Consider the following 13766-nt stretch of genomic DNA (forward strand, 5'->3'; position numbering starts at 1 on the left):
CTCAAAGTACTTCTGTTGGAGAGACACATCAGCGCAGGCCCTGAAGGGCTCAGCCTTCCTCTGTGAATTCTGGTGATAGGATTCTGTGGAGGATCCAGAGAAATCTACAGGAATCTGGTGTTCTAGACACATGTGGAATGTATGGCAGGGCTGAGACAATGTTCCTGATTACAAGTTCATGACTGAATTCCGATCCCTGTACAGACAGGAGTTTGCAAAAAACATATTTCACAAAGGAGGGTGCATGATTCAAGGTAGGTTGTGTGTCCACAAAACTGAGCCCAAGGTCACATTTAATGCTTTTATTTTGAAAAATAAAATACAAAAGATTGTAAATGTACATGTACAACCCCACTTTCATCCCGATCATTTCAGTAATAACATAGATGATATTCTTTAAATAATACAAAGAAAGTTATTAACAAGTCTCCACATATTCTAAGAGTTCAAGGCGTATAACTAAGACAATGATTAGACATTCACAACTCATCGGATACCACCTTTAAAATTTCTGTTCGCCATACAGTTTCAATCCAGTAAAAATAAAATATTTTAAGTAATATTTTTTAGACAATTAAGTTTGGAAATGAATTACAAAAAGGTGCTGACAGGACATATTTTCAACAAAGACCACATTTTTTTTAATTTCACCTTCAAAAATAGTAATTTAATACAGTACCACAATACCATGGGCGAACATGTTGATTTGTTTTCAACAAAGTGCTTTACTTGTGACAAGTTGAGGTTTGCCCATAGAAACAGGTAGGATTACAGCGGAATGGATAAATGATGAAAGCAGTGTCAGAGGTCCACCTTTTGGGTCATCTGAATCAAAGTCCTGAAGAGAGCCTGTCTCTTTAAAGATGAGGGGCAGTCTGAAAAAACATAGATATTTATTAATCAAGAGATAAAATAATCTAGCTGTAAATTATTATTTGCAAGTTTTATGCTGGATTTCTCAAGATAAATATGTTATTAAGAAGAATGCACTAAATTCTGGAGAGATGGATCATTTAAATGAAAGCTTGCCGATGACATGCGTGATCTGCGAGTGGTGCCTAAATATCCAGTCCAGGATATCGTTGGACATTAACATTGAGGACAAAATATTGAGGTTCAAAATATTGAAAGGTTAAGTATGTATAACATTTGCTATACCTAACTCCACATATATGTACCTTGACGATATATATATCTTCAAGTCGCACATATGTGGGATTAAGAATCGGATATCTTTACTTTCCTCTGTGTAATTAATTATCTTTCAATATTTTGTTCCTTGATATTTTGTTCACAATATTAGTGTGCTACGATATTCTTCTACTCAGTATTCAAGAGTACAGTCATGATTTGGAGTTCACAAGTTTGAATGCCAGCAAGGTGGCTAAGTCAGCTTTACATCCTTCTGAGGGTAGTAAAGTGAGTACTATTAAATTTCTTAATAGGAAGGTATTGGAAGTGCTTAGCCTACGCAGCACTGAACGGCCCATAAATCCAAGTGAGGAGGTTCATCTATAAGCAGTGGGGTTGGTTCCAGTGCTACTAAGGGCTGGGGGGAGAAATATATAATTTGGTTTTGGAATGGCAGCGGATGGAACGGTGAATGCGAAGACATGCGTCAGTCTTGCTGAAGAGTTATCGATGAACATCATGACATCATTAACATCATGAACAGCACCCACTCCGGAGCCCCCACATATTCAGCAGAGTCAGCGCATCCATCGACCCCGAGCTTCGTAACACAACCAACTGCTCCATCAGCACGGGCACCTTCCCTGACGACTGGAAACACGTAGAAATATGCACTCTCAAAGAAACCTTCGGCCGACCCATCAGGACTAAAGAATTTCTGGCCCATCTCGCTTCTACCCTACCCCACCAAAGTACTAGCGAAAGCAATCAATGCACAACTACGGAATTTCATCAAGGCCAACAACTCCCTGGACAGCTCCCAGTCCGGCTTCCGCAGCAATCGCAGCACGGAGACAGAACTCCTGGTACCCACTGATGACATCCGATTACTCCTAGAACGCGGCCACACTGCATACTCCTCGACCTCTCAGCAGCTTTCAACACGGTCTCCCACAGCACTCGGCGCACCAGACTCCATGACATAGGAATCCGTGGCAGAGCCCTGGAATGGATCCACTCCTTCCTCTCTGGGAGGATGCAGAGGGTCAGACTCCTGCCCTACACCTCCAGACCAACAGGAGTCAACTGCAGAGTCCCCCAAGGATCCTCACTGAGTCCCACACTGTTCAACGTATACATGGCCCCTCTTGCTGCCATCATCAGAAGCCACGGTATGAACATCGTGTAACATGCTGATGACACACAACTCATCATTTCCCTCACCAAAGACCTGGACACGGCCAAAAGGAACTTTCACACAGGAATGAAAGCAGTCGCCACCTGGATGAGAGAAAACCGCCTCAAGCTCAACTCCGACAAGAGAGAGCTCATCATCTTCGGAAACACCACCTCAGCTTGGGACCACTCATGGTGGCCCACATCTCTCAGCGTCCTCCCCTGCACCGACCGAACACGCCCGCAACTTAGGAATCATCCTCGACTCCTCCCTATCCATGACCCGCCAGGTAAACTCTCACCTTCTCCTGGTGGCATACACTCTGCAAACTCCAGAAGATCTTCAGATGGATCCCAGCAGACTGTCGCAGGACAGTCACCCATGCCTTAGTCACAAGCAAGGTCGACTACGGCAACACCCTCTACGCCGGAACCTCAACTAGGAACATCAAAAAACGTCCACTCATTCAGAACGCCGCCGCCAGACACATTCTGGACCTTCCTCGCCAAGAACACATTTCCCAACACCTGAGGACACTCCACTGGCTACCGGTCAAGAAGCGAATCACCTTCAAGCTTCTCACCCACACGTACAAGGCAATGCACAACGCAGGACCAGCCTACCTGAACCACTGCGTCTCTCTCCACACCCCCGCCAGATCCCTCCGCCCGGATGGCCTTGGCCGCAGTCCCTCACATCCGCAAAACCACAGCTGGAGGACGATCTTTTACCTACACTGCAGCGAAGAGCTGGAACAACCTCCTCCTGCACCTCAGACAAAGCCCGTTGCTCACCATCTTCAGGAAGAAACTGAAGACGTGGCTCTTTAGGTGAGGCCCTTCCCCTCCCCCCAGCGCCTTGAGACCCTCACTGGTGGGTAGCCACGCTTTACAAATACTTATTGATTGATGACAAGAAGGAGTGATTTCTTTTCAAAACATCTCAGAAGTATTGTTGTAGATCATTACATGAGCAATAGAGTGCCAACTTCCAGAGATTTAGGTTTGCTTACCAGGTTACTTACAATTCTCCTGAAGATGGGATTTTCCTGAAAAGCATTGAGAATAATGGATTATGAACTGAGCCAATAATAGTACAATGAAGATATGTTGAAGAAAAACAAATTTGTATATTCAATCACTCAGTGCGATTACCCTTATAATAGCATCCAGATTACATCATTGTGCCTTCGCCATGGTCTAAAGGGAATAGAGCTCCATTTCTAAAAACACTTGAATCTAGCTCTGTGCCCTGATTCCCACCTTCCATAATGGACTAAACCAGCTATAAAATGGCTGCTGCAACAATTTTGGCTCAAGCCAAAGGAAATGGCTACTCTAATGTTATTGGCCCAAGTCAAAGACGAAGGCCAATGACAATGGAGTGGGTAATTTAATGGTCACTACAGCCTGGGCAGTTGCTGCTGCTATCACCACATAACAGAAAGACCGGAAGGTGGAGAAAAAGGGTAATAGCCTTGTCTCTTTCCCCAAGACCACCGCTCAACCTACCACTGCTCTGCAAGAAGTGAACAGATCTCAAAAAGAAAAGAAGGAAAGCTGTAGATTGGGGGATGGAAACATTCGTGGTAGATAGCCTTCCCCAGTGGCAGCGGGCCTTGAACTATGACATCAGGCCTTGAACTGTGGCAGCGGGCCTTGAACTGTTGCAGCGGGCTTTGAACAGTGGCAGCAGGCCCTACTGTGGTTCAGCAGACCTTGAATCGTGGCAGAGGACCTTGAACTGTGGCAGCGGGCCTTGAACTGTTGCAGCGGGCCTTGAACAGTGGCAGCAGGCCCTATTGTGTGGCAGCAGGCCTTGAACTGTTGCAGCAGGCCTTGAACTGTGGCAGCACTCCCTATCTATTGTGTGGCAGCAGGCCTTGAACCATGGCAGCGGGCCTTGAACTGTTGCAGTGGGCCTTGAACTGTGGCAGCAGACCCTATCTATTGTGTGGCAGCAGGCCTTGAACCGTGGCAGCGGGCCTTGAACTGTTGCAGTGGGCCTTGATGTGAGGCATCAGGGCTTGAACTGTTGCAGCGGGCTTTGAACTGTTGCAGCGGACTTTGACTTATTTTCCTAGCACGCTACAACACCACTGTTTTTCAGTAAAGGTAATACTTTGTTAATACCCTGTGGTATGTGCTTTTTTCACTCTGCGCATGTGAAGGCGCATAAGATGCACATGTTTCATGTTTTGAGGTGTGCATCGAGTGGAATGGTGATCCAGAAGGATGTTGTGCAGGGTATATTGCTTGAAGTCTTGTCAGTGGTTTTTGACAGCTCGTCTTTTCCAAGTGCTGTTTTGGCCATCGCCACCTGTTAGCTTTCTGGGGTCAGGCGAGAGAACGGTAGACGAGGCAACAACTGTACACACAAGGAAAGAATGCCAAATGTCTGTGAACAGGGCCTTGCGTTGCAAACAAGGTCAGGACTTATTCTAACCAGTATCCTTTGGCTTCAGGAGAAGATTACAGTGCATTGGTACCAGGACTGGTGTGGACGAGTGTCACCTTTGGTAAGGGATCAAAACTGGATCCCTACAAACTACAATACTGAAGCAGTTTGTGATGCTAGGGAACTCTTTGCATGCTGGCTGATTGTGTGACACGAGCCTGTCACCAAAGGCTGTTGAAAAGACATTGAGTGTCAACAGGTTTGTCCTGACAGCTGTTCTGAAGGATGCTGTGCTGCTGTGCTCATGGTTACCGCTTTCTGCACTTTCCAGGTTGACTCCACGTTATTCGACTGCCAGTTATGTGACTGCTTTGGAATCCAGATTAAAACGCAAACTGTCTGCCTGCATGTCGTGCCCCTGTATTGGACTCATGGGGGTATCTGATGTAAGCCCGTCCATGTCTTCGTGCGTACCTAGTTCATGCTATCAGTGCTGTATGAGTGAAGGTCTGCAGCATCTTACGGTGGAACTCAGGTCTCCGGACAGGAAGGTAGAGAGCATTCCTGTGCTGCAAGGCTGTCGGGTGACAGGAGAGGCATACACTGGATCAGCAGGGAATCAGTGTGATACACTCGGTCCTTGGGCAGGAGTCAAGGAGCTATGCTGTTTTTCTTGTTTTCTCACTTTGAGCAGGTCTGTGCTCACCAGTGATGTTCAGTGACCTAAGGGCACCCGGAGTGTGATGTGTGCTGTTCCCTGTTGGCTTACAAACCTCCTGTGTGCATTAGTTTCTGTTTCAGGGGCGTGGGGATGGGAGGGAGAGAGGGCTGAGCCACCCTCTCTATGGACCTCTGTAGTGTTTGTCGGTTCTGTGAGATGCTGCCCACTGAATTGACAACGTTGTGGGACATCTTTGACCCTACCCCTAGGTACTCCATGGAGGAAGGCTGTTCGCTGCAGAAGAAGTGTGAGAAGGTAAGGTATAGTTAGGGGGCGGGCAGGTAGTGTTAGGGCTGCAGAATATGTGGGGACGAATGAGTGAGTAACAGCTACATAATTCTGAACAAATGGACAGCTATGCAGCTGTTTTTAAACCCATGGTGGGGTCTGGTTTTGGGAACAGGACTTAGGACCAGGTTTTAACGCATCTGATACGACTGAAGGCTCAGCGAGGGAGGGCACACAAGAGAGCCCTTGGGCTAGCGAGGAGACCACTTAGCAAGCGCCTGTGAAAGCATCCAGGATATTAGGGGACGCGTGTGTCTGGACTATGAATAGTTGAAGAAAAAGAGCTGTGTGTAGAGAGCAGACGTTCCTAAGAGAGAAATGGCAAAAAAGAACCACGGAGGCACAGCAGGGAAGTGTGGTTCAGACGCGGAGTGAAGCACATTTGAGAATTCCAGTGTTTGCCCTGCCACGGGAAGACCTGAGGGGAGAGTGGGCATGAGGGATGAAGGCTGGCGGTGGTCAGGGCATGAACATGAGTTGTGTACTGAGGGAGGTGCGTGGCTGCGCGAGCCTTCCGCTGTGGCTGCGTCACGCATGCCTGCTTTGCTGCATGTGTGTTTGAAGGGCGCCCGCAAACGTGTTGTTTCTCCTTTTCTGCATCGCTCCTGCTCCCTAAAGGTGCTTCTCTCCATGTTTTGCTTTGGGCCTGAGAGATTTCCTGGATTTGCCCCCTTGCTGTAACTGCGTTCGGTGGGGGTGTCTGCGGGAGTCTGGTTGAGCACTAACCTGGGCTAATTTATCTCCACTATTCTGGATTACCAGTTGTGTTAGTTCTGTTTTACACTAGTTCTCGGTGTGTCGGCTGTTAGAGAGTTCTCGCCCTGCTGTAGTGGATGAACCCTCGCCCTAAGAGTTCAGTGGGCGCTGCCTCGCTCAGCCTCACCCCCATGAGGTCTGCAGTCCTCCTTGATTGACAGGCTGTCTCAGCCTCCTGTCAGTTTTGGTAGCTTCTGGTCTCGCCCTGCGTGTCACTGTCCCTTATTTCTGCCGGTGCTGTGCTTCTGGGCCCCTGCCTTCTCCTGATTGGCAGGTTTCTATTTGCTGGCGGCTCTGGTTCACTGCCCCGTGGCTCTTGTGTTTAAGTCTCTATGTTGCCTGTTGCTTTACTGTAGGCTATACGCTGGGAGGACATCTGTGTACTTGCTCGCAGGGTTGCAATCCCTCTGACCTCTTGTTGGGGACTTGGATTCTCCATCTTTGGGTGTTCTGGGGGCACTCGTGTTCTTACCTGTTTTTCTTGGTCTTACTTTCTCCCTTGTGGGCTTGGAGCTCAGGCCTTTCGTAGCCACACTTCTATGCTCCCATACAGGTCTTTTCACTTTTGAGTTAGTCTTTCTATTGCATTCACATTTGTGGCCTGTCTTTCCAGTGGGTGTTAACTGCTTTGCGCCTGAAACTGCCTTAAAGCTGCTGGTGGGGGTCTGCGGCTCATCGTTTGGGGTTGGTGGTTCTGTTGACTGTTGTGTCCTCGACTGGCCACTGGTGTCACCTGTTGCTTATGGTTCCATCACTAACCATATGAGACATGAGCCTTAGGGGGTTGACTCTTTAGAGGCCTTTGCTAGTATGAGACCACTTAACACACCAAGATCCCGGAGGGGCTTCTGCTCCCATATATTACCAATCACACAGAAGGGCAATGGGCAGGAAAATGCCTGTTAGTTTCCAGATCATTCTGCTTTTCTTGATCTTCTTTATAACAATAGTGCACCTTTAGTTAGTACATGGATTGCATTTTCTGCCGCACTGTGGAACGCAACAATAAGTATTATAGGCCACATTCACAGCTTTGCTATATCCTTTCATTCATTCCTGAGGAGAGGACTCATCTGTCCAATGAGTTAGTGTCCAGTGTCAGTCCACGTCAGGTAATGCATCTTGTTGGACTTGCCTCTTTGTCCTTGAGTGTTGCAGGTATTGTGTCCAGTGAGTGTGGTCTATGCTGGGCGTTTGTAGAGGGTCAAAGCTTCCTGCAAGTTTAACAAATCAAGTAGCTTGTGTAATACTTTATAGCCGGAAGTTAATGGGTGAAGGAGGTCTATCATCATTCTTCAGGGCCAGTGCAGTCGGTAATTCATCCCAGGTGGTTATTCTTGGCCCCATTGTTTATCTTTTTGGGTGGTTATGGCCGTGTTCTCTGCTTCAGCCCATTTTAACAATTCCCTCAGCCATGTCTTGGCCTGTGGTGCTGTCACCGATTTCCAAGAGATGGTTATTTGTCTGTTTGAGCTTATTAATGCCAACTCTACCAATCTGTTCTCTAATTTCATCTTTTTGGCCTTGTGGTTTGTTCTTGTAGGGAGACCCCCCCAGTCTGCACAAGTTAAGGGTGCTTGTTAGTTGTGAGGTCAGGTCCAGGACTAGCACCATTCTGCACAAGTCATGCGGTCTGTACCACCTCCCACACGCTTTGGGCAAGTGTTCGCCATTGTGGCGTGTTGTTGTGTAGCAGATTTTTTGTAGTGATATAAAAAAGTTCTAGGTTCAATGACTTGGAATAGTTTACACTATAGTGTTCTCAATACTTTTTTGGAGATCGGGTGTAGTGCTTAATTTTCACTGTTTGGGTGCCTGTGGCGGGGTTCGTTTTCCGCTGCCCAGTTCTATGCTGCCTTGGGGGTCGGTGAAAAAACTTGAGCAGTTCCCACCTATGATTTCTAGGCCGGCCAGGAACAGCAGCTTGTATTCGATGCCAGGTTGCTTGAGTTTCTGTTTCGCTTCTAAGAAGGTGTGTATTTTGTATTGCACAGCTGCAGTGTACTCAGGAAACAGGGACATTTTTTGATTGTCTAACATGTCCTTTCTAGCTTCCTGTACTGGATGCTGAGCTTGGGCCTCGATGCTTAAAGTCAAGTAGGAGACCTGAAAAGAAGGCAGTGCCTCAGTCCTCAGTGTCCCTACATGAGCGGGCCTGTATACCATAGGTCCAGACTGGCCCCTTTGTCATGCCTGTAACAGGCCTTCTGCCACTGTTCCAGCCACCCCGCCACCTGTCCAGCGTGGCCTGGGACCTTTGTGAACTGCAGCTTTAGGCATCTACTCTTCTGACATTTCAGGAAATATGAGCTGAGTGGGAGACGCGTGGACTTGCCCCAGCACTGAGGAAAGGAAACTCACACATCTGCTGCATCACCTAAGCCTCACATCGCTCCACATCCCAGCCACCTCACTACTCCAGATGCAACACTCCCTCCCTGATCTGGGTGCTAATGCTCTCCATGCAGCCGGTGTCTCTCCTATTCTGCTTGTAGCCCTCGTCATCCTCTCATGGGACGTCTCTGCTGTAAAGTCTAGCACACTGTAAGGACTTCAATGACTACACATAAGCGAGGAGAGGTCAAGGAGGCTTACATGAGCAGATGGCATAAGCTATTGTCCTGCCCTTTACATGACAGCAGATATCAGCACCATAGGGCATGAAAGACCTACAGACTTGAAAGTGTTTGTTTCCTGTGCCATTATGACCATTATGAAGGGCATTCAAATATATATATATATACATATATATGTAATGTGTATATATATATAATATATATACTATATAAAATATATATGTATACATATATATATACACACACACACATATATATAATGTATATATATGTAATGTATATATATAATAATATATACTATATTATATATATGTCTATATATATATATACACGCACACACACACACATATATATATATATATATATATATATATATATATATATATATATATATATATAAATACACGTCAGGATTTCCATAGGAAATGCGTTTTTTGTGTTGCTAATAACTCTAGCGCCACTTGACAACTCTCCACCAAACTTTTCTAAAAATGTTCTTTTATGCATAGTCAGTACATCCAAAGTGTCAGGGTTATCTATCAAGCGAGAGCTGACAAAAAAGGCGGGGTCCCAAAACACAAAACCCACCTTCGCTTTCCAAACACTTCTTTAAGAAGCGCTACTGCAAAAGCTTCTAAATGGAATTAAACCAAGTTTGGCAGGATGCTTGATCCTCGGCCACAGACTGTGCTTATTGTGATTTGGTGTAAATGTGTTCAGTACATACGGAGAAATTAAGGTTAAAAAATATCTGCATATCTGGACCAATGGGTTCGAGGGACTCTAGGAAGAGTACCTCAAACCCAATTTTTAAAAAATAGAGCATTCTGATTTGCTCAGAGAGCTTGTTCCCCTTGGTCCATTTCAGTTCTGTGGGAATTAGACACCTGCGAGAGTGAGCGCTCTGACTGGGTGCCAGCAGCATGAGAAAAATGTTGCTGGCAGCCACTACAGGACTCAGGGACTTAGTCCCCTGTCCTGAACTTACAAAAATAATATATAAGGGGCAGGGTAGTGATACCCTGCTCCCTAAGGCCCCATGTGGGGGCCCCAGAGGGACCCTGCCAGGGCTAAAAAAAAAAAAAAAATCCTACATTTTTGCAACAATCCCATGGGACTCCCACGGGAGCCTGGTTAAAAAAAAAGGCGGCTCGGGCCGCATTGTTCAATTAAGTGGAGGCTGCCACGCAGCCCCGCCCTGAGCAGTGTTCAGCTCCAAGGACCCCCTCCCGGGCCTGATTTAATAATATGGGGAGTGGTGCATGCAGACCACCCTCCCCAAGCTGTACTCAGTCTTGGGGACCCCTCCCCCAATCCCTGATTTATTAATATGGGGAGTGGGGCACAGGATCCCTCTCCCCAAGCCGTATTCGGCCCTGGAACCCCATCCCCAATGGCCCAATGCATTTTTAACAAGCTTGGGGCCTCACCCACCCCCTGAGGCTTTAAAAGGCTCTAGGGACCCCACCCCACAGGGCCATCACTTTTTAAAAAAGGAAGGGTGGTTGTGCAGCCTTGAGCCTTTATTGGTCCTAAGCGCCACATACCTTAGGGCCAGCCACGCAGCCACCCCCTTTAAAATAAATACGGGGGCACCGGCGCAGGCAGGGAAACTTCTGTTTGCTCCCGCCTGTAGGAGCATTTTTAAAACTCCTGCCAAATGGAAACAAACACAGTCATCTGCTCCCAGCAGGTGGGAGCTTTAAAAACGCTCCAGCCAGCTGGGAGCAAACTTGTGATCTGTTTTGTGGCGGTCCCCAAGGCCCTTATTGGCACCACGAGGGGGGAAGCGTGGCCCCCCCTCCAACATTAGAATTTGCCCAAGGGAGGTGGTGGTACCAGGGACCAAAGGGTCCACAACGGACCCCCTATCTTCTTTAAATTCAGTCCCGGGGAGATGGCGGTCCCAGGGGCTGTGGGGGACTTGGGAGGTTGCTGCACACCCCGCGTTTCATTGAATATTTGCCCCAGGGAGGTGGGGGTCCTGGGAGCTGCGAGGGGGGGGGCATGTGGCTCCCCAGCATTTTATCCTAAGGTAGCCTCAGGGAGGTAGTGGTCCCCGGGTCTAATCTAAGCCCTAGGAGGGGGCCCCATGTGCCCCACTCCTTTTTCAATGCCCCTGGGAACTGGCCCACCCTGGGGCTTCATTAAAACAAGCGTGGGAGGCTGTGGTTGCTTTTTTAAAAAAAATTCTCTGGATCCGCCACGACCAGCTGCAAACATTTTTTTAAAAATGCTTTTTTTGCTGGGGGGGGGGTCCCTCTGGGGGCTTAAGGGGTTTTTGCCTTTTTGTCTGGGTCTCAACTGAAGCTGATTCCCAAGATGGCTGCCAACACCTTCTTGTTGAAGTGTTGGCAGCCAATTAGACCTCAGCACGAGATCGGGAGGGTTCACAGAGCCTTCGCATTCCTATATACACAAATGTGTTTTTTCTTTAATTTCTCAAAAACTACTGAGGGATTTACACCAAATAACAAAAAGGTTGCTTTGTAGACCTTGAACCACCTTTCTGCCAAATTTGGTGTAAATCCGTCCAGTGGTTCGGATTGCTATTCCTGTTGAAAATCCCCATGAAAAAATGCATGGGGAAAAAAGTGTTTTGGGCCCCCCTTTTATTCTCAGCTCCCGCTTGACGGATCATCCTGAAACTTTCTAGACAGCAGCTGAAGTGAGCCTCATATTTTTGGGGAAAATTTTGTGAAGATTCATCAAACAGCGGCAAAATTATTAGCAAAACGAAAAACACTTTTTGGAGCAAGAATAATCATGAAGGCCTAGTTATAATGCACTAGGGGATTACATCAGCGTACTGCTGCAATAATTGCAACTAGAGATAAAACTAGAGGCTGGGATGGGAGTATGGCATGTAGAGGAGGTGGCAGAGGGAGGCTGTGATGTTTGATTAAGAAATGTGCGATCATGGGCTGTTGGGGATGCAGGCTAAGGTCATGAAGTGAGTCAGAGTAGAAACAACAGGAAATGCATGTATGGGAATTCTCACTGCACATATGTAGCACTCATAAGGGGGATTTAGCTGGATCATGGGGGCGATCATCGTTCCCCACCTCCTGTAGGAACGGTGTGAGGAGGGTTGCCCATTGGGGAGGGATAGGTCGCCTGTGCAAATGCCAGACTTCCTTGTACCGGAGAGCCTCCTCCTCAGCTCCCCCCCCTCACTTGCGCACTGTTCTGTGCCACGCTGCCACTGGCAGAGCTGTCGGAGATCTCCATTGGAGTGTGAGTGTTCATTTGGAGAGGAGGAGTGCCCTATGTTGTTTCCTATTCTTAAAAATGCCCAAGGTGCAGGGCCCTCCATTAAGGTGGAGGAGTGTCGCCCCACTGCTGAAAGACAGCGGAAAGCAGAAGAAAAAAACGGATCATAAAACAATTTTATTATCATTTTATTTTTCACTTATCCAGTCCACCAGTCTAGGGCAGGGCCATAATCTGCATCAGCAGCAGGGGTGAGGAGTGGTAGGTGCGATCTAAGTGCGCATGTCGGTTTGCTTAGAACTCTCCACCCATGCTGTGTTGCACAGCCTGGTGGAGAACCAGCGCAGGATCCCAGTCCCCAGCTGAGTGGCATTTCAACCCACTCAGACGAATCCTGGTGCTGCTCTCATGCTGGGTAACAGCATGAGAGAGGCATCTAGATTGGGTAGAGAGGGGGCAAGCAGAGAAGCACCTTGGAGGCAGGAGCAGAGGAACACCGAGGTGGCGTCCAGCAGTGGCAGGTACGTGGTTTTATTTTTGTTTCTTATTATTCCCCACCCCGCTCCACACGCTGCCCCACCAAGCCTTATTGGCAACAGCTGCTGCTGCGCTTTACACGTGTGAATGTCAGGTAGAATTTTTCCTCATTACATCTCACTGGGGAAGGAGGAGCATTTTAATGCATTACCAAGTTTACTAGCTTTACTAAATGTGGGAATGCCCCAAAATCCAGTAGTGGATCGACAGGAATGCCCATGCTCCACCCATGGAATGCCTCCCAGCTTGAAATGTATTGTAACGCAGAGCAAGCTGCTGCGTTGTGCTCCATTTCTTGACAAAGCCATGTGAGGTGGCACAAATGCCGACCCACGTGGCCTTGCAAACAATACTGTAGCCTTTGTGTGACACAAGGACAATGCAAAGGTTTGATAAATCTGGGCCTTGACTTCTAAATAACTTAAGGTTATGACAGGTTTGTGGTGAAACTTCCTATAGACGTCTACAGCATTTCAGCTTTACTGATTTGCTGTGAGGAAACAGCTTCTTCACCTTTACACTGAGAATGTTTTTGATTTCATGTAATGTACCTACAAGCTATCATGTCTATATTTGGTTGTGTAGTGATGCCATTTGAGTAAAGGATATTATTATTTTCAGATACTTGAGCCACCTATGAATATCGCTACAGAGAACACTAGTTACAGCTATGGTTACCTTATAACTAGATATATGTTATTGACCATAGAAAAATGTCTTCCTATTCTTATCAATTACTTACTCAAACATCCTCTTGCCATTATAGGAACTCTTGTTCTTACTACTCAAAAGAAACTCAACTTAGAAAATTGTTGTAATTTATCATAAGTAATGTTTTGTATAAAATGTACATTCTCTATTTCCCCCTTCCTTTCATTGTGTGCCCACCTGCCCATAGGGATCCAAGTGTAACATTCCATTCCTCCCCATTTTCCCCTTGTCTTCCCAGTTGGTTCCTACCAGCATTCTA

General features: G+C 47.1%; 1 protein-coding gene across 5 annotated transcripts in view; it reads right to left on the reverse strand.

The window, feature by feature from the left end:
• Positions 1–287: 287 nt before the first annotated feature.
• The window catches only part of TPST1 (tyrosylprotein sulfotransferase 1), a 213598-nt gene continuing 200119 nt past the window's right edge, over positions 288–13766 (reverse strand). For 2 of the 5 annotated variants that reach the window (XM_069226876.1, XM_069226877.1), the window contains exons 5-6: positions 3321–3356; positions 710–875 (exon numbers count right to left, since the gene is read on the reverse strand). In XM_069226876.1, the coding sequence (XP_069082977.1) occupies positions 858–875; positions 3321–3356 (54 nt within the window). In that variant the 3' untranslated portion in view covers positions 710–857. Of the gene's footprint in view, positions 876–3320; positions 3357–13766 lie in introns of all 5 variants that reach the window. The other 3 variants (XM_069226874.1, XM_069226878.1, XM_069226879.1) reach the window with 3 other exon arrangements.

This window comes from Pleurodeles waltl, chromosome 3_2, assembly GCF_031143425.1.
Source record: "Pleurodeles waltl isolate 20211129_DDA chromosome 3_2, aPleWal1.hap1.20221129, whole genome shotgun sequence".
Classification (NCBI taxonomy): Eukaryota; Metazoa; Chordata; class Amphibia; order Caudata; family Salamandridae; genus Pleurodeles; species Pleurodeles waltl.